The 20695-nt window shown below is 36.9% G+C and overlaps 1 protein-coding gene across 1 annotated transcript; it reads right to left on the bottom strand.

Moving 5' to 3' along the window:
• Nucleotides 1–4531: 4531 nt before the first annotated feature.
• Nucleotides 4532–20396, bottom strand: LOC135223546 (uncharacterized). The gene is made up of 5 exons (XM_064262047.1): nt 20242–20396; nt 18292–18401; nt 17560–17718; nt 7398–7488; nt 4532–6921 (listed from the first exon to the last, which is right to left on the bottom strand). Exons 2-5 carry the CDS (start codon nt 18387–18389, stop codon nt 5794–5796), a joined length of 1476 nt encoding a protein of 491 aa, XP_064118117.1. The 5' UTR covers nt 18390–18401; nt 20242–20396; the 3' UTR covers nt 4532–5793.
• Between the last annotated feature and the right edge of the window lie 299 nt (nt 20397–20695).

Raw genomic sequence — 20695 nt, 5'->3', positions numbered from 1 at the left:
GCAAATAACAAGCAATAAACGGCAGTAAACAATAAAGAGGATAACAATCATAACAAGCTTTGTTATTAAGTTTTTAATTAGGACTTAGTTTCTGGCCAATTACAGAGACATCAATCATATACATCATACTTTCTTTGCCTCCGTTTTTCCCAGCCTTCTCTGTCTTTCCAGACTTCCTCTCTTTACCTTTATTTTTCTATATTCGAGGTCAGGTCTGGGCAAGATAAGGATGAGATGAGAGTGGGTGCTGGGGGCCTTTCTCCTCCAACGTTGCTTGACAGTAGATAGATGAATCAGTCGGTCAATCGAAACATAAATAAGTAAATAAAAATAAATTATAAAATTCAATAAATAAATAAACAAAAAAATTAAAATAAATAGATTGAATAAATATATAAATAATGAAAATAAATAGATAAAAAATCAAAACAAGCTAATAAATACATAAATAACTAAAAATGGAAATAAATAAATAAACAAAAATAAATCGGTTAATAAATATGAATAACATAAATAAATAAATAATGATCTTTGTATGGATCATTTGTGAACATTCAAACAAACGAATAAAGAAGAATTCATCCCACGATCCGAACTGGGATCCTAATTCATGAGCTCAGAATTGAATCAACTCTTCCTTGACCAGTTTCCCAACCGTTCTTTCCAAGAAATTCATTAGCATTCATCAGTAACTTTCTGGCGATATTTTACGCACAAACAAATACGATGAATTTATACCTGCGTTGCGGAGGTAAATATGACTTACACCTTCCCCTCTCTCTCTCTCTCTCTCTCTCTGTCTCTCTCTGTCTCTTAATTTTTAGTTCGCGTTTGAGGTGATAAGGTACCTCTATATTAGGTGTAAGAGATCCTCTCTCTCTCTCTCTCTCTCTCTCTCTCTCTCTCTCTCTCTCTCCAAATAAGAAAAAAAAACACCAAGCACATCTCGCAAAAACGAAGACAAAGCAGAAATTTTTTTTATTTTTTAAAGACAAAGACGAGCGAATCCGAACCGTGTTCAAATATGAGAATGAAAAACTGCCGTCAGCATCCTCGGACGAATGTCAGCGGACCGAGGAGAGCGTCATCCGAGTGTAGAGTCATCCAGTCTGACATTCTTAATGGATGACTTCAAAGGGAATTCATCAGAGAGAGCGAGGAAAAGAAGCCGGAGATAAATAGCGTCTTAAATGGCGTCTCATCTGGGGGCCACTGATGCCATTTCTTCAAATGTCCCCTTCCCGGTTTTTTCGGGGTTCTATTAACGTGAATAGGAGTCGAGATCATTTTGCTGATGATGCTAATGAGAGTCTTGATGTTTATGCATTTTCGTTACATAAGTCACTGAGTCTTTTTTAGCAGAATGCTTAGATATATAGCCAGCGTATATGTGCGTTATGTATATGTATGTATGTTTTTTTTAAACAAAAACACTCAGTAGTGCGTTTTTATAAGAGTGCTTAGATATAGCCAGCGTATATGTACGCTATGTATATGTAGTATGTATGTTTTTTTGTTTAAACACAAACACTCACTAGTGCAAGCATATGTGCATAATTAAGGCAAATGTGTGTGCGTGTGTGTATATATATATATATTATATATATTCATAGATATATATATATATATATATATATATATATATACACTCACACATGTACGTATATATATATATATATATATATATATATATAAGATATATAGTATATATATTTTTATTAATATATGTATATATATATATATATATAGAATATATATACTATATATATATATAATATATATATATATATATATATATATAATAGTATATGTATACATTTGCCTTAAATGTACACGTATGCGCCAACTAATAAGAGTTTGTGCTTAAAAGGAAAACAATTTATATTAATATACATATATAATAACATATCTATGCATGAAAGAATACATATCACAATATATATCAACATACAAAGAAATGATTGTGGATCGTTCAATTGATATCAGCATTTGGAATGACCTAAATGGATATAGCAAAGTTTCAGTTTCAATACACGGTTACCTCCCATTGTCTATACCTGTTGCTCCGTCCTTTTTCATAATTATTAACTGAAAGACTTTGTATTTTGTGAAAGCTTACGGCATGCGCCATGAGTATGTATGTTATGAAAAACATTTTAGAAAACAATAATTGCGATGAAAAACCAAGACATTTTGCATGTTTGGGACTCCTTGGGGCATCTTACAAGGACACGGAACGCAGCATAATCAAAATGTCGAGCACCGGTCAACTTCATCTCAAATATCTTCTCCCGCCCCCAAACCGGCCATCGTATTCAGCGCAGTTTATTGCATTATTGCGTCATCATATTTTGAAGAACGGCCGCATTCCTCCAGCAATAAAATGGCCCGGAATGACGCTGTGTTTGGGTAATGCCCCTGAAACCCTCGCATCAGATCGCGAAATGAGAAAGAGAGAGAGAGAGAGAGAGGGGGGGGGGGCGGGAGGGCGGGATGGGAGATTCAGCGAGGTCACGTTAGTCCAATCGTCTCTTTGATAAAAGGGAATGGATCAACTCCGGTAGGGCTTGGTATTATGTTCCAGGCGTCGGGTTCCTGAACGATTAATCGAAGAAATAGATGAAAAGGATGAAAACCAAAACAAACTGCCCTGGATAATGAGGGCAGAGTTGTTTCTCAAAGCCCACACTCTTCGTCCACTCTTCCTGCTTGTCTTTTAGGTGCCTGTGGAGCTGACAACCCAATGCCTTTCTCTTGCCCAAACCTGAGTAAAACAACAACAACAACAAAAAGATCAATGAGGTCAGGAAACCAGAGCTTGATCCCAGAGTCGACAAAAGTATTCAAAAACATTACTTTTTCTCTCTGGAATCTTCCGCTCTTCGGTTCCGTCATTCTGTCCTTTTGGGCTCCAGATGCCGTATTTGTAAAGGGACGGATAAACCGACCCTGAGTCCTAGGTGCACAATGGTCAGTCGACTGCGAGGGGTTTCTGCCAGCATTCAAAGAGTATATGAGGCTGGCAGCTCCACCCACAAGTAATTACTGAACATCGAAAAATGGTATATATGTGAAAAGAGGTATATATAAATATATATATATATATATATATATATATATATATATATATATATATATATATATATATGTATATGTATATATATATATGTATATATATATATATATATATATATATATATATATATATATGCAATATATATGTATAGTATACACACATATATATATATATATATATATATATATATATATATATATATATATATATATATGAATATAAGGTAGATCTAAGCCCTTATACCGCGGCGAACTAGACTATGCCAGTTGACGTTTTTCCATACAGTTTTACCTCCTGAACAAGAAATTTAAGTAATATTTTTTCGACCGGCTGTAATTAACCTATAATTTACCTTTGAACTCTACCGTGCGGTAAGGCCCTACGATAAGGGGGACCGGTGGGAATAGGGGTTTTGGGTGGGGTGAAACACTTGGGGGAAGGTTTTGCCGTGTTTTTGTGCTATTTCCTCTTATTTATGAAATTTTAAAACACAAAATACGATCTGAAATAAAGAGATAAATAAACCGATAATGGAGTCGTTACATAGCCGAAATCCTTTTATTACTACTGCTATAACGACGCCGACCCCTACTACGCATGCGCCAATCCTACTGCGCATGCGCCGTGATATAAGGCAGCTTTTGTTTCAGACAAACTTTCTAAGGAGATAAATGATGGGGGTTTTGCGGGGATGGCGTTACATTTATTTAACTAATCATGTTACATTATTGACCCTAAATTGCGATCGGAGGTTTTGGGGGGGATTCATCCATTGTTACATATATCCCTTTTCCTCATTTGTTTTGTAATCGTGTATATTATTTCAAGCTTTTATTTCAGTTCCGTTTATCATAGTATTGTTTAATATGTGCAATGACTTGTTCTCACTTCATAATGTTGCCCTATATATCTTACAATATTACATTACAATTGAGGGCAGGCCCCTGAAAGTCTCCTGAGGGGTGGGACTAGAAGGAGGTTTTAGGACGTTTCGAGACCTTTCCGTCAATGACGTGAAAATTTATGGTATTACATTTTTACATTTTAGACATGGCAAATTTCACTTGTATTTTTTCTCCCTTCTTTTTTTTTATATTAATCGTAACTTGTGCAAGAAGTCTTCCTTTTTATTTTGAGTCTAATTTGGGATTTTTTCCAGATTTGCTGAGTCAAGTGTCCGAGTCTTCGCGCCCGCAAGTGCTGCATTACCGCAAGATAATATGAATAATTTTGAAAGCCAGCATTTACGTGAATCTCATTTTAGCCAGCTATCCCCTTTTGAGAGATAATGTTGGTCCTCGTGCGGACAAGCTGCATTTACTCTTTCTCCAGGCCATTTCAACGGCCTCTTGTAAATAAATGTATGTAAAGTAAATAGCTGAGTTTTCTGGCGACCTCTTTCTCTAAAAATAATAATACCAAAACCCCCCCTTTTTAAGGTAAATTAAAATCCAGTGACCTTGCATTTCCATATAATATTTTCCGCTTACGTATTCGGTTTATACGAGGCCCCGATACGTAAAACTAGTTAAAGAATATCTTGAGCTGACACGTGAATGACAGTATCCTGCCCTTAACTTATAACTAAGCAAACACATATAACAGTTTTCTCCCAGTACCACATTTGGGTCTTCGTACGTCATCTTTATGTTGTGGACCTTTATATGTTGCTGTCCAAATACTCCAACTCCTTTTTTACTCTGCCATAAGCACTTAGTGGTCCAAGTGTTCCACTACTTCGCTTCACAGCCTAACTTCCATAACCCTCAATTTCCAGTTCATATCCAAGAACCACCCCAACATGCCCTTCAAATTGAGGAGCTGAAGATAGAATGGAAACTTGGAAAGATAAATTTGGAAGTAATTTCCAGCATTTGTAAAAATGACTTGTTCATTGCTGCCAAGGTCTCTCAAATTCTCAATGTTATTATACTGAAAATCAGCTATTAATTCAGGTTTAGATTTGTAGAAGTACTCAGGTTGACTGATTGGAAAATGTAATTGATGAACAACTTCTTGTTCGATTATGGACTTGTTTTTCAGGAGCTCTTGATGCAACTATTGAATCTTAGTACAATTACTCCAGAATTTATCCCTAACATCTCCATCAACAGAATATGCTGCAGTCATTTTCCTTATATTTAGCCCTAGAACAGGTTTGGCTTGTCTCATTGTGTAACAGTGTAGGTCAGCACTAGTTAATACGCTGATGGCATAAATATCAGAGTTTAACAAACAATAAAACTCGCTTCTTATTACATGTGGTAAAACTAACAAAATCTTATTTTGTGGGGTAGTATAAAATAGTTAAAATAAGATTCAGTACCAAACCTAGGACAGAATTGCAATACTTGTACATACATAACAATGCTTGGCAATACTTAGGGCGTGAACACCACAATGAAGGATTTACCATGGCAGTCTCCTATCCTCTTTAAGTAAGCAAACATACATAAGAGTTTTCTCCCAGTTACCCATTTAGGTCTGCATACTCGTCTTCTTTATGTTGTGGATCTTTTTATCTTGCTGTCAAAATAAGCCAACTCCTTCTTTGCATTGCTTTAAGCACTGAGTGGTCCAAGTTTTCCGGTGCTTAGCCTAAATTCCATAACCCTCAATTTCAAGTATATAATATCATACGTCATGTAAACAAAACATACAGTAAAAAAAAACTTCTCTAGAATCAATACATCCAAGAATTACCCAAACATGTCATGCTATTCACTGAAGTATTTGAAAAGACATTTTATTTTCTCAACAAGAGCTAAAGCTGTCTGATCTGTCACTAAATCTGTAGCATAACCAAGAGTGCTTATCACTTTTCCCTTAAAAGTGAACATTGAATGATAAAATGGACACTTGGAAAAGTGTATTTGAGAGTAACCAGGTGTATTTGTATAAATGACTTCTTCATTGTTGCCAAGGTCTCCAAAATTCCCAATGTTATTACACTGAAAATCAACTGTTATCTCAGGCTTAGATTTGTAGAAATCCTCAGGTGGTGTATAAGGCAAATATAACTGACGAACAACTTCTTGCTTGATAATGGCCTTGTCTTTGAGGAGCTCTTGGTTCTGCAATTGAATCTTAGTGCAGTTACTCCAGAACTGATCCCTGACATTTCCATCGACTGAATATGCTGCAGTCATTCTACTCATGTGTAGTCCCAAAATCGGTTTGGTTTGTTTCTTCATGTAACGGCGCAGGTCAGCATTGTACAATACGCTGATGTCGTAACTATCTCTCCTCACGCCAGCTTCCTGCACCAACTCTACCAAGGCAGTTGTTGTAATACCTTGAAAGACATTTCCAAAAGTGATTCCTCTCTCCTTGCACCTTCCCAAAATTTTCTTGATAGAAATTTCATCAATTTCTGTCGTGATATATCGAGTACGAAGTGTTTCTACCTTTGGAGGTGGAAAAGCTTCGAAAAGGAGTGGCTTCTTGTCTGCTCTTGAAACCTCATTTGTCACGCGTGTCAGCTCCTCGGGATTTTGAAGAAGTTCTTGTGTGCATTGCTCATACATACGCAAAAACTCTTCATTGGAAATGAACTCACCTAATGGAGAGTCATCTTTCAATTCTTTGCCTTCCATGAGAGTGCGAAGGATATCTGGTAGTTGACTCACAGAGAATCCATTCGTAAATCCATCAACAACTGCATGGTGTGGACAAACTAATAAATAATACTGGTAAGGATACTTTTTCTTCAAGTCAGGAAACAAGCAGGGGTCGTTGTCATCAGCGGGAATCAGTTCGAACCTGTTCATTGGACCATTCACTTCATCAAAAGGTCGTAAAATCTCATCCATAGCCTGAAATACTGGTGTTCCCTTCTCACGCACCTGCCGAATAACCAGAAGCGAAAAAGATTTATTTGGGTGCTTATACTTTTTGGTACCAAAATGTTGGAAATAAGTGATAATGGTAAAGGTCGTAATACATACTAAAATTAATTCTAAACATATCATAAAGAAATTGATCAAAACTTTGATATTCCTTTCTCATGTATCTGCTGAATGATTGGAGGTTACAAAGCTTTGTCTAATTGACTGAATATTTTGGTATTGGAATGGAAGTAGAACTAAATGATAATGGTAATGGATCAGTAAGGGTATAGAAGTTTTTTCCTCATACTAGGAGGTCACTGAAAAATTCTGAACCAAGATTCAGGGTATTTTCATTTGTGGAAATATCATAAACCTTTACCAAATTAAAGAATTTTAAGTGAGACCCTTGTTGCTATAAGATTATTTGGAAGACTGAATATAGTACATAAAAATTCACTCTAGCAAAAAAAGAAAGAAAAAAAAAAACCTACCTTGAAATCAAGCTCAGCTTCATCATCAGGCATAAAAAACCAAAGTTCACCATCTCGTTCTCTAATTGTGAGTTGAAAATTAGGCAATTTCCTGCAAATTTTAACTTCAGAGTAATTTATGTAAATGGTGTATATTAGTGAGGCAAAAAGTGACTGAGAATATGAGATATTTAAGATGAGATCATTTTGATGCATTGAGTTTTTAGTGTTTTGAAGTCCAACAGTAGGGCTATTGATCGATAATGAAAAAGTGATATATTAAACAATTCTGATGAATTAAGATTTTGATCACAAGCAATTGAAAAGGTGAATCTGCACTAAACGATTATGTAAAAAGGTTTAAAATCAAGCAATAACCCGGAACTGACATTCTGATCTTAGTGAAACCTTCACTGATCCTTTACAAACATATAATGACATTAAATCCTTTCAGCACAGCAATACTGATAAGAAAATCACCCCAATATAATACAGCAGATAAGTAGAAAAATTCTTTAATTCGTGATACAAGCATGAAATTTGGCACAAGTGTTCATTCTAATTAACACCTCTTTTTTGACAAATCTGGGTGTCCACGTAATATTAAAAAATGGCCGCCACTTTTCAAGATGGCCACTATTTGTTTCGATTTCTGACCATTTGAATAGATCATTGTTTAAATGAATACATCAGTCATTATTCAGATATAATGTCTTCCTGGGTACAAGAGTTAATTGAAGATATCACCAGAGCTCCTACTACTATATTTACTATTGCGATAAAGATGGCGTACAAAATGGCCCCCATGAAACGTTTTGCTTGATAACTCTGTAACTAAGAAAGATAGAGAGAAAAATTTTTTATCTATGCCTACATTTATTAGGCCACAGAATCTATTTCTAGCATTTCTATTGGGCTATTATCAATATTACATCTTGGAAAGGGACCCCACAAAGCTACTGAAAAGTATACAAGTACAAGACTATAATAGAGTATGCTAAAGTATCTTATCTACGTTCGAGCACTGTCTCAATGTCTTTTTTTAAGCCTGAAATGAACGTAAGATTTTGAAGACACATGGTGCCAACCATTAGTGTGAAGAAATTCTCATCCAGATGTATCTGAAGCCCCCTGGCCAAAACGATCTTTCATAGCTTTGGATGATCGGAATGCTGGGGGGAGAGTAAAATGGCCTTTGTTGATGTACAGTCCTGTTCAAGTGCAGGATTGTCATTAATTTATCCTTTTCATTTCATTTCTCATTTTTCCATCTAGCCATACTTTCATTTCAGCGCTGAATGATCTTATAGGTCCCAGCGCTTGGGCTATGCCCTAAATTCCATAATCCATCCATCCATCCAATTGTATCTGAAGCATCATTTGCAACATTATAATTACACCTCACATTTGCAGCTACACAAAGCTGTGCATGTAAGCCCAAGCCTGTAGCATTTGCACCTGCCATGGCAATCAGACTTGCAACCGCATTTGCTAAGCTGTTCATAACTCTTTGCAATGGGGGAGTTGGCTGTCCAGAAGACTTTCCAGTCTTCGCCAATCTTTTCCCAACCCCAGTCAGCAGGACTCTGTGCTTCTGGCTAACACAGAATTGCCTTACCCCAGTTGTGGTCCTAGCAGGTCTGAGACTGGCTTTGGCACTGCACCACTTGCTGCTGTTGGTTTTCTGGACCTGAAGGAAGCAGAGTAGATATCTGTGAAGGAGCCAGGTAGCTCAGGTACAGATTTTACCCTCTCCGGGCCAAACTGCACTGGCTGACACTCTTCCCCTATAGTTGTCTTTGGCAGGTTGTTGGAATACCAAAATGCTGGCCCAATGAAAAGAGGTATTAGCCGTAGTGTGATCGATGTTGTCCATGACAGCAGTGGTGAATAACCTCTTTCTCAATCAGGTGGACAGGCTACACCCTTTTCCACATACTATGTGACAGTGGCATCTCCCAGTCGAACTGATATCTCCAGCACCCTGTCATAGGAAATACTCACCCCAAGATCATGAAGTATTTCTACCAGGTCTCTCGTTTTGATTTTGGCATTGATATCCATGCCCATGAACACTAGAAAAGGAGTTTCCCTATCCTTTGAGTGTCAAAGTACACTTGCTCCTTCTTTCTGTTTTGAGAAGCAGTTGTACTACAGGAGCTGAGCAATAGCCAGGTTTGACTCTGATGAGCCAAACCTTAGCTACCTTAGCTATGGCTGTATATCCGCTCCATGTTTAGCCATACTAGTGAACTGGAGCAGACTTTGAGGTGTGGTGACCTTGATGCATCCTTCACCAAGGTGCCGTCGAACTTGGACTGATGATCTAGAATATGCTTCTTCATTATCTTTGTTACTTTAGCAATCACAAGTGTATCTGAGATAGGGCTATAGCTACATCTTTCTACAAGGCTATTAGCACACGTCATCCTTTCTTTTGTGATTCTAATTCAGGGATTTCTGCTAACAATTTGTCCCTTAATCTTGCTGCATTTACTGTGGGTGAAGCAATGACGAATTGTTCCAGGCACTGCTGGTATTATTCGGATGTCTGCACGAGGAAATAATGCAGGACCATCCGAACTCAAGATGGTTTAATGATATAATTAACCAGCTCTGATAGAACCAGTAGATATACTTCTGGTTCTTCACAGTGACATTGTCCTTTCTCAAGATTTCTAAGATGTGACCTCTCCTTATTGTAAAGGCCATTAAGACACAAGGTGGTATTTTAACCTATCCACAATTGCATCACCTTCACTTAGTTTTGATAATAATTTACCAACATCAAATGTGTGAGTCTCCTGCTGAGATTCATGGTCATTACTTGCAGATTCATGGTCATTACTTGTCGAGGATCTGATACAGGTGCCACATTTTCACACAAAAAACATGCATGCTTTATTATTATGACTCAATTGACAATGTTTAGCATGCTTTTCCTGTGGTTCACTACTTTCAACTGTAGATCTTCTCTTCCTTGCATAATCAAGTTTTGCATTGTGTAACATGACCCTACAGCTCTTGTGGCAGTTTGCCATGATTTGTCGCAATGTTACCTCTATGACACTGCCTTCATCCAGCCTTGCTGGGTCAATGTTGAAGTTAGGCCTTCATTTTTTTAGTCTTCCTGGCAAAGACAACATTTGCTCCAGTTGGTCTCCCTTTTGCCTGTGATTGAATTGACACTTGCCATTATGAGCTCTTGACTAAGGCCAAGGGGCTATCCTTTTACCACCTTAATCTGATAAGCATATTGATGTATGGGATACAACTAGGTTCGGTCACCCTACACCTAGTCCGTTCATTCATCCAGCGCCATTTAAGTCCCATGTGAGCTGTACACCATCCCGGTAAGTAAATGTACAAGCCATGCAGAGCCTCATCAAACTTTTGGCTCGGCACTCCTGCACTGGCACCTCCTGTCAATGCAGGTGTTGCTGTCTAACTAGATCTACCAACTATATACTATATATATATATATATATATATATATATATATATATATATATATATATATATATATATATATATATATATATATATATATTATCAATAAAGGTAAGAGGACACACACATATGTACAGGCTGTCTTTATTGCGACGTTTCGTAATTATCCAATTAATTACATCATCAGGCTGTTGAAATGAAACATAAAATTCCTAGTAAAATTGTAAAAACAAAACTAAAAATTAGAAATTCAGAAATGCAAAAGCTAAAAAATTATCCTTACAAATTGTACGAAATATACACATTAAAATTAAGGGAATTAAATTATTTAAAAGGATATACATTAAAATGAGAGATAAATGAACATAAAATAAACAATAATTGACAAAAATTGAAAGCAGCAGTGAACAGTTACAGAACAAAAGGTTAAGGACCGACCTAGAGGAGTGACAGCGTTAAACTAACCGTAAACATAAAAACATAAATAAACATGAGATGCGATTATGTAAGGTTTTTGGCCGCCATATCGGATGTTATCTTTCTTTATATATGCTATGTGAAATCTTTAACAGAAATATTTTTAACGTTTGCTTGGTGACTGCCTAAACTGTGTATAACCAAACTAATGGATTAAAACATGACCAGAAGCAAATGAGTCCCGTGTTAAAATTTTTACTAGTGGCCATCTTGCAAAATGGCAGCCCTTTTGGAATTTTAAGTGGATACCCAGTCATTTTCAAAAACTGGCATATGTTGGTATCATTAATGGAAATGAGACAGAGTTAAGGAAATTTCGAATAATATCAATAACAACCAGGTACAATAACAGTCTAGAAAATGTTATTGATTTTAGTGAAGTGAACTTCTGATTGTTCGAAAACCTGAAGTAAACCTATATATAAGGATGTTTCCATTCTACAGTTAAACAAGCTAATAAACGTTCGTCGGCAACATATAGCACACACATCACAAACAGACTGAATACACGTCAATGACTTACTGGCATCCTAGCAGTGTTTTATCAGATTATCCAGCATTTGACAAAGATTTGTCCTCTACTTATAGTAGATGTCTTTTATTCAATCAGTTCATGATATGCAATTAGTTTTTCACATGTTAATGACACGTTTTACTGTGGTGTGGAAACACCCGCAACTGATAATCTGGGACATTTATAAAGATGAATTTAACTTTTCAAGGTGGATAAATGGTTTTAGTACCTCATAATATTATTTGATGTTAACATATTTTCTGATGAGAAGGACTTTAGAATGTATTTAGACTCATTTTAGGTTGTTTAATGAATTGCAAATACAAAATAAACCCAATTACTATTCTTACACATGTGGGGAAATATTGTATAGAGCTAACAAAGGTATGTAATGTTAATAAATAGTAATTTGTATGCATTCAGATATTCCTATATAGATAAGCTTTTTATATACTTTCATTTAGCTTTATTATTTGTTTGTCTGGGTCCAATCTTGTAACGCAATTTTTGACTTGTTCCCTTCGTCGGATGGATTTGAAACTTTGCATGATCAGTAGGTCAGTGGTGACCTCTAGTGACCCTACAGTGATCTCTCCCAGTATCTCAGGATTTGTATGAAGTGAATAACTCTTTGGAATTTTTATACCTACTTTGTCTCAGCAGAATATGTTAATAACTCTATGGATTTTTCAAACCTTCTTTGGTTCGACATGACATTATAGAACAGGGGTTCCCAACTTTTTTGTTCTTCTGTACCCCTTGGGAAATTTCATATATTCCTGTGCACCCCTAAAAATTCAGGATGAAAAAGAAAAAGTATGAATTTGATGCTGTGATATAATTTCATTATGAAATCTGTTTTTGTTGACTGTTTAAGAATATTATAAGTAATAACTTCATTATTTTAAAAGGTAATATATGAAATATATTGATGCTTCACACATCTTTTTTTATGATTATCCATAACACATCAATAAACTAAGCTCACGAGCCTTGCTTAGTTCAAATTATCAAGTATTATGATGCAACACTTCTTTTCAGGCTTGGTACGTGTGATGGTAATTGCTTCATAGCAAAGAAAGATAAAGGAAAGGAGAACGCATTTTCGAGAAGTTCAGCAGCAAGGAGGCTTTCGCGCCACTGTTGGAGGCGCCTATGCTCGCGGCTGTTCTAGAATCGGCAGGAGTGTTGTGGATCTCGTCGGGACGTGAGAAACGTCGCGATTTCTGATGCAATACCTCGTCTAGATTCATCTAAGAAGTTCTAGAAATCCCTGGAGTCGGTGACGTTCGCCGTAGGCTCCGCCCCCAGAGTGCCGTATAAATATGACGAACGAACTTTGGAGAGCAGTGATCGTAGAAGAGAGAGAGATCGTAAAAGAGAGAGATCACCAGTTAGTCACAGAGCCACAGATCAGATTATCAGTGAGAGATCAGCAAGCCATTTATCATCAGAGAAAGATAGGAGCCGAAGGAACCGACGAAGTATCAATTCAAAAGAGGAGTTTGTTCAGAGTTGGTTGGATTATTGGGTCTATCGTCTTCAGGAGTGGACGGGCCGTGTTTTCTAGAGTCGAAGCCAGACTTCAGAAGAAAAGGTCCTGCTACAGGTTTTGGGGATTTCCTACCTTACAGGTAGACTAGTTTCTGCAATACGCAGTCAAGAGGACGACTGCAATTGCCGCTCTACATTTATGAAGCCAGCCCGTCGAATCGCCAAATCAAGTAGCAAGCATTTGAATTGCCTCACTGTTCCCCCAGTTCATGCAGTGTAAGATTCTATCTTTTTATGTAAATAGGAGATTCCATTCTGCATTTACCTTTGTTAGTAAGCTTGTAAATAAACCTTTGTTGTGTTAGTGTTTCTTTCTATATTCGCATCCCCAGTTTCAATTGTTTGTGTTGATATATTTTTTTTTATTTCATATCGAACCTGAAGCGGACCTCTCTCAGAGGCCGTAACATTGTGTGGACCTTTAACCAGATATTTCGACACCGTAACATTGTCTCTGAGATCTCAGAGTCTGTTACATTGTGGCGACCTTGCCAGGATATCAACACTTTAACAGTTTGAAACAGGGAGGATATAGAAAGAATCAGAATGGGTGAGATGGTGAAAGAGTTTATTGAGACGGGTAAGCTACTAGGTCTAGAGGGGAACGATCTCTGTGAGTATGTTGAAAAGAAAGAAAGAGAAAAGTATGAGAGAGAGGAGAGAGCAGCTGAGAGGGAAGTGCAGCAAGCGAGAGAAGCAATGAAAATGCAGCAAGAAAGAGAAATGTTGTTAATGCAGCAGGAAGAAAGAGAAAAAGTACGTATGCATGAGCAGGAAGAAAGAGAAAAAGTACGTATGCATGAGCAGGAGGAGAGAGAGAAAGAGCGTATGCATGAGTTGGAAATTGCTCGGTTAAGGGAAAGTACTCGTAACAGTCGGTCAGGCAAGAACAAAACGGAGCTGATACATTAGGTATGAGTACAGTGCTAAAATTAGTACCAAAGTTCGATGAGGAAGATGTTACGACATATTTCATGTGTTTTGAGATGTTAATGGAACGGGTAGGTTCTCCTAAAGAAACGTGGACTTTATATTTACAGTCAGTTTTGAGTGGTAGGGCACTTATTGTGTATAGTTGCATGTCTAAGGAGGAATGTGATAATTACGATATCGTGAAAGAAACCGTTCTTAGTCCATATAGGTTAGTACCGGAGGCGTACCGTAAGAAATTTAGAAATTTGAGAATGGATGAAAATATTACGTATATAGAATACGGTAAGAAGTTAGATAGGCTGTTTTTTGATTGGTTAACTTCTGCTAAGGTTGAGGATTTTGATAGTTTGAAGAACTTAGTGTTGTTAGAAAACTTTAAAGATAACGTATCCCCTGAGATTAAGTTTTGTATAGAGGATAGGCGAGAAGTATCTTTTGCAGGAGCAACTAGGCTAGCTGATGAATATAGTCTAACTCATAATTTGAGTGTTAGTAAGAAACGAAATGATCCTTCGTCTGGTAGAGTACAAAGCAGTAAAGGTTTCAGTCCTAGTAATAGCAGTGCGAGTAGAAGTGACTATTCCTGTTATACATGCGGAAAACCTGGTCATACGTCTAAGGTTTGTAAGAGTAGAATGGCATCTAGTGACTCAGAATTAACTTGTTTCCAATGTAATGGGAAAGGGCATTTAGCGAGGAATTGTGCAGTAGAAAGGAAGGACGGTAAGAAACCAGTGTCTCCAGTTAACCTTTCATCAAGAAGGAATGATGTGATGAGAGAAACTAGGAAAATTTGGCACTTAGCGAAAGAAAACCCGAACGGAAGTCAAGGGGGAACTGAAGGAAAGCTTGATCAGAGATCAAACAAGAGAAGTTTGTGTGTAAGAGATAAAGTTTTAGTACTAGTCTCGAGAGAAAGTCCATTTTTACCTTATAAGTACGAAGATCTTTGTTCAGTGTTAGAGGAGAGGGGAAGTATACATTATAGAATTAATGTGGGTAAGAGTAGAGCAAAGTCAGTAAATGTAAATTCGCTTCAGAATTATAAACTACGCCCCGTGCCGTGGCCTCCGTCCGTGTAACAGTGTTACTGAGTGAGATTAGTTTCAATCAGAGTTCAGAAAACAGATATAGTAAGAGAGAAGGATATTGTTATAGCAGATAGCCTCCCTAGTTTTTTCAGAATGAGTAGCCTAATAACCGTTTTCTGTTATCGCACGAGTGAGTGTGTGTGGAGAAGCGTGCGTGTTTGACTGTGTTAAAGCTTTATGCAGAATTGTTTCCTGCTGTTCAATTCTTGTTTCTTTTTAGAAAAAAATAAAATCAGTTGATTTCATTTTTTTTCTCTTTTGGGGGGGCGTGTGATGGTAATTGCTTCATAGCAAAGAAAGATAAAGGAAAGAAGAACGCATATTCGAGAAGTTCAGCAGCAAGGAGGCTTTTGCGCCACTGTTGGAGGCACCTATGCTCGCGGCTGTTCTAGAATCGGCAGGAGTGTTGTGGATCTTGTCGGGACGTGAGAAACGCCGCGATTTCTGATGCAATACCTCGTCTAGATTCATCTAAGAAGTTCTAGAAATCCCTGGAGTCGGTGACGTTCGCCGTAGGTTCCGCCCCCAGAGTGCCGTATAAATACGACGAACGAACTTTGGAGAGCAGTGAACGTAGAAGAGAGAGAGATTGTAAAAGAGAGAGATCACCAGTTAGTCACAGAGCCACAGATCAGATTATCAGTGAGAGATCAGCAGCAGTGATCGTCAGAGAGAGACTAGAGACGAAGGAACCGACAAAGTATCAATCAAAAGAAGAGTTGTTCGAGAGTTGGTTGGAAATTGGTCTAGTCGTCTTCAGGAGTGGACGGCTGTGTTTTCTAGACGTCGAGCAGACTTCAGAGAAGAAAAGGTCCTGCTACAGGTTTTGGGGATTTCCTACCTTACAAGTAGACTAGTTTCTGCAATACGCAGTCAAGAGGACGACTGCAATTGCCGCTCTACATTTATGAAGCCAGCGCGTCGAATCGCCAATCGAGTAGCAAGTATTTGAATTGCCTCACTGTTCCCCCAGTTCATGCAGTGTAAGATTCTATCTTTTTATGTAAATAGGAGATTCCATTCTGCATTTACCTTTGTTAGTAAGCTTGTAAATAAACCTTTGTAGTGTTAGTGTTCTTTCATATATTCGTATCCCAGTTTCAACTGTTTGTGTTGATATATTTTTTTTTTATTTCATATCGAACCTGAAGCGGACCTCTCTCAGAGGCCGTAACATTGTGTCGACCTTTAACCAGGATATTTCGACACCGTAACATTGTCTCTGAGATCTCAGAGTCCGTAACAGTACATGTACAGTATACAGCCGGGTGAAGTTCGTTAATAGTGAAAAACAAGTGGTAGTCACACAATTCTTGATGTAACTTAAGGAAAAGCTTTGCTTACTCAAATGAGGAAATGAAAAATAGACATGACATTGTGCAATCTCCATGCAGATTACATCATGTATTGTGCAATACTGGCTATTCTCTCTGATCCAATGTACCCCCTGAAGAGTACAAATGTACCACCAGGGTTTCATGTACCCCAGGTTGGGAACCCCTGTTATTGAATATAGCGTTCAATTTTGTTAGCTGCATTCATAAATCGGTTCCACTTTCTGTCAAGACTAAAAAGGTAAGGAATACAAAAATGAAAAAATAAAATCTTAATCACACTTTCATTAAAATGCACTTAGAAGTAAAACATTATTTTTTGAGACACCAGGATTTTCTTACAGTTAATCGTGTCTACAAAAACAAAAGCGTGGTCGCCAAAGATGGAAGGAAATTCTGCAAGAAAAAGAAATTATATATATATATATATATATATATATATATATATATTGATTGATTGATTTCTTGTAGCATCCTTCCATGTTTGGCACATAATGCTCTTATTTTTGTAGACCTGATTAATTGTAAGAAAATCCTTAAAAAATTATGTTTTACTTGTTAGTGCATTTTGATAAAGGCGTGTTTTAAAAGAATCGTTTTAATTTTGTTTCTCAGCTTAACGCATTGCAACTAAAATGCGAACTTCACAGCGAATCAAGATGGTAGTTCGCTTTTACAAGAACAGAAGGTGTAGTTAAGCCTTTCATATGCCTAAATGAAACACACAATAAAAATAACTATTCCTATTTTTACACTCGAAATTTGGCCATAAATTACCACCACAGATAAAAAGCAGGACACTACAACGCAAGTTTAACAAGCAACTTTACCTTTGCAAGTGCTCCAGAGCTCGTCTCATGATATCAGCAGTAATGGGCTTCCGGGAATTTATGGTGGGATTCACAACTATGTATTTTTGTCCGACTCTGTGTCCATAACTGAACAATTTTTCATCGTCATGCAATTTGCACACCCATTTTCCATAATCCCTGAAATAGAGTGAAGTGAGATCGCGACATTCCAGGATTATTACCAAGGGCTGTTTTTAGAGATGACGGTAAATACTGCGGTTGATATGTAGAAGTTCGCTCATTCCTGGTTGGTCGACGTAATTCAATTGTAACTTCATTGAGTGGTGAGCAGCATGACCTTCAGTGAAGTCTGCTTGGGATATTTATCTCTAGCTAAAAAGGGTTGCTAATAATAAAAGAGGTTTCAAGTAGCAAAACTGAGCAATGAGAGGCGCTACACATTGTCCCAAAGCTAGGTCTTGAGCAAGAAGCAAAAATTACAGCAGCTAAATTTATAGATGTACAGCAAAATGGATATTAGTGAAAAGACAGGCTGGAATCTATTGCCTCCGGAAGTTTCTTAATTCATTATGATAAAAAGTCTTGGAACTTCATATACTAGGAAAAATAGTGTATGTGAATACCAGTCGGGTTTGCCACTACATGTTTTAGGAAATAAACCCCAGACAAATGCAGTATGCATATCGAAAAACGGAGGCTATGGGGGATATTGAATTGAAAATATTTAATCACTGGTTGAGAAAGTCTTACCTGTTAAGGCAGCTCTTTGAGGATGAAATTTTTCTAGAGAAACAAGGTGATGCAAGATGAACATATTCTTGGAATCTCCTGTAATTAAGCCTCAACATCTTCTGGCAGCTCTGTTAGACAAGAGGAAATCATATCAGTAACATTAGCTGGGATAACAAACCACTGCTATAGAGACAGTGAAAAAATATTTTAAAACAAATTTTTAAACGCGCTTTTATTTAAATGCTCTAAAAAGTGAAATATAATTCTTTTGAGACACCAGGATTTTTTATAATTAATCGTGTTTACAAAAATAACAAGAAAAGGCATTTATTTTTGCATCTCTTGTAGCACTCCCACATATATATATATATATATATATATATATATATATATATATATATATATATATATATATATATATATATATCTAATTTCATGATATCTCGTAACTGTAAATTTTCATGTAGAGACAGACTGTGTGAGAGAGAAAGAGACCATTTTAATGACTTCAGAGTTTTTAACACAATATGTAACACTGTTTATCTTGACTATGATACCGATGCTTGCTTTTGACGAATATATAGTGTGAATGGTCCGAAGGGTACATCAGTTACTGATAACCAGCATATCTAATCAAAATATAAAAGTGGCAGCTACTGTTTTTTCATTTGCATTTTGGGCTTCAATAGAAAACTTGAGCAATAACAATTGTGAATCTCAAATGTATCTTCGGAATGATACAACGACCCTTATCAAATAAAAATTGATATAAATGATGAATGAATCATTTTTTTAATAATCGAAGCACTTTCACAAATCATGAATGATTATGGTGCACGTTGATGGTCCTTTATTCATCGCTTTAGAAAAATTTAGTGAAAACACAATTGACATTTGTAGATTTTTATCGGAAAAATCATGAAAATAAACACTATCAAAGAATATTCACATATACTCACTACCATATTCTTTGTTTGCTTCCTTGCAAATTTCTAAATAATAAAATCTTCACTGTTATTCAACTGTACAGTTCTACTTTAAGTATAATAGCAATAATACCTGTAGAACAGACGCCCGAACCTTGCTAAGCAAAACGAAACCCATTTGAATGTTTGTTTACATTCTATCTAATCTGTTCAAGTTGCTGTTAAGAAACCTTTTCATCATTTGTAATCGCAAAACTTAGAACTTGTGATACAGTTGGGGTACATTTCGAAGAGGGTTCTTACCGAGATTAAAATATAGCACCAAATGAATTAGTGGAAAGTCTAGTAGTAACAGAATACAAGGATATAATGATAATGATATGAATCAGTACTTGCTATTATCATTATCAGCGATCGCATCATAAAACTATCTTGTAGAGCCATTTGCCAAATTTGTGATGTGACTGAAAGTTCATAATTATTGTAAGTACTTTCATCCAACACCACAATATCCACCAAAACAACGTTAGAAGTTCTTGACAGGACTTATAGTATATTTGTATATTTGCTACAGATTTTAAACATTCTCTTTTCTGCATCTCCTCCTACTTGCAGTTAGAGTCAATGCTCCTGACAGCTTTCCTCCACATGGCTCCATCATATGCATCCTTCCCTGGCAGTAGTTGTTTATCTCTGGGAGCTCCTTTGACAACACCCCTCCACCTCCGCTTCTTCGATCTTCTTCCTCTCTTTCTCTCTCTCACCAGGAACCTCCATTTGCAGCACTCTCCTCCTCATGTGCGTCTGATCCATTCTCATCGCTCGATCTCACCACTACTCGACCTTCCTTGAGAGTTCTGCCACTTTTGTAGTTCCCCTTATTCTTTCATTCTTTATCTTATTCATTTCTGTCACTCCACACATCCATCTATGCATCTTATCCCTACCACGCTCAATTTCTTCTCTTGTGCTCTGTTGCTACCGGTTTTAATGCCAAGCATAATTAATCACAAGTGCTTCCTACAAAGACCACAGGACTCACCTTAATAATGACTTGTTATGAACGTGATTGGTTTAAAGAAAAACCCAGTTCACAAACGATGGATCAGACTAGAAATCCTAGTTTATTCGCCGACGGTTGTAGTCAGTATCCCAACATCACTGCCCGAGAATCTTGCAACAGAACACTGCATAACCATAGTGTATCGTATCTGGTGATAACTGGGGAAAAAAACCACCATCTTATCAGTCATATTGAAGTTCTGTGCAAAGAGTGAACGCAGATTTTATGCATTCCTTCTAGAAGCATTTAAGATTAGATAATTAATTCAGTTGAGTCACAGAACTTCTGTCAGAGAAATATTTTAAAGTATCCAGTGCTGCTCATTTTATTGTTGCGATATACATAACTTTAACATTTTATTAGCATACCAGTTTACATGTACACTCGCTCAAAAATGTTTTGCAACATTCTCCAGAAGTTTTCGTTCGCCTAA

The sequence above is a fragment of the Macrobrachium nipponense genome, chromosome 10, assembly GCF_015104395.2.
Source record: "Macrobrachium nipponense isolate FS-2020 chromosome 10, ASM1510439v2, whole genome shotgun sequence".
Taxonomy (NCBI): domain Eukaryota; kingdom Metazoa; phylum Arthropoda; class Malacostraca; order Decapoda; family Palaemonidae; genus Macrobrachium; species Macrobrachium nipponense.
Note: the sequence above shows the minus strand (reverse complement) of the source record. Positions and strands in the feature narration are given on the sequence as shown.

Bases quoted from the DNA above. Each gene is read 5' to 3' on its own strand.
- LOC135223546 (XM_064262047.1), bottom strand. From the start codon at position 18,389: ATGTTGAGGCTTAATTACAGGAGATTCCAAGAATATGTTCATCTTGCA. The intron at 17,719-18,291 runs GTAAGACTTTCT...ACTCTATTTCAG, and splicing joins TCAAAGAGCTGCCTTAACAG to GGATTATGGAAAATGGGTGT. The intron at 7,489-17,559 runs GTAAAGTTGCTT...TAAAATTTGCAG, and splicing joins GCTCTGGAGCACTTGCAAAG to GAAATTGCCTAATTTTCAAC.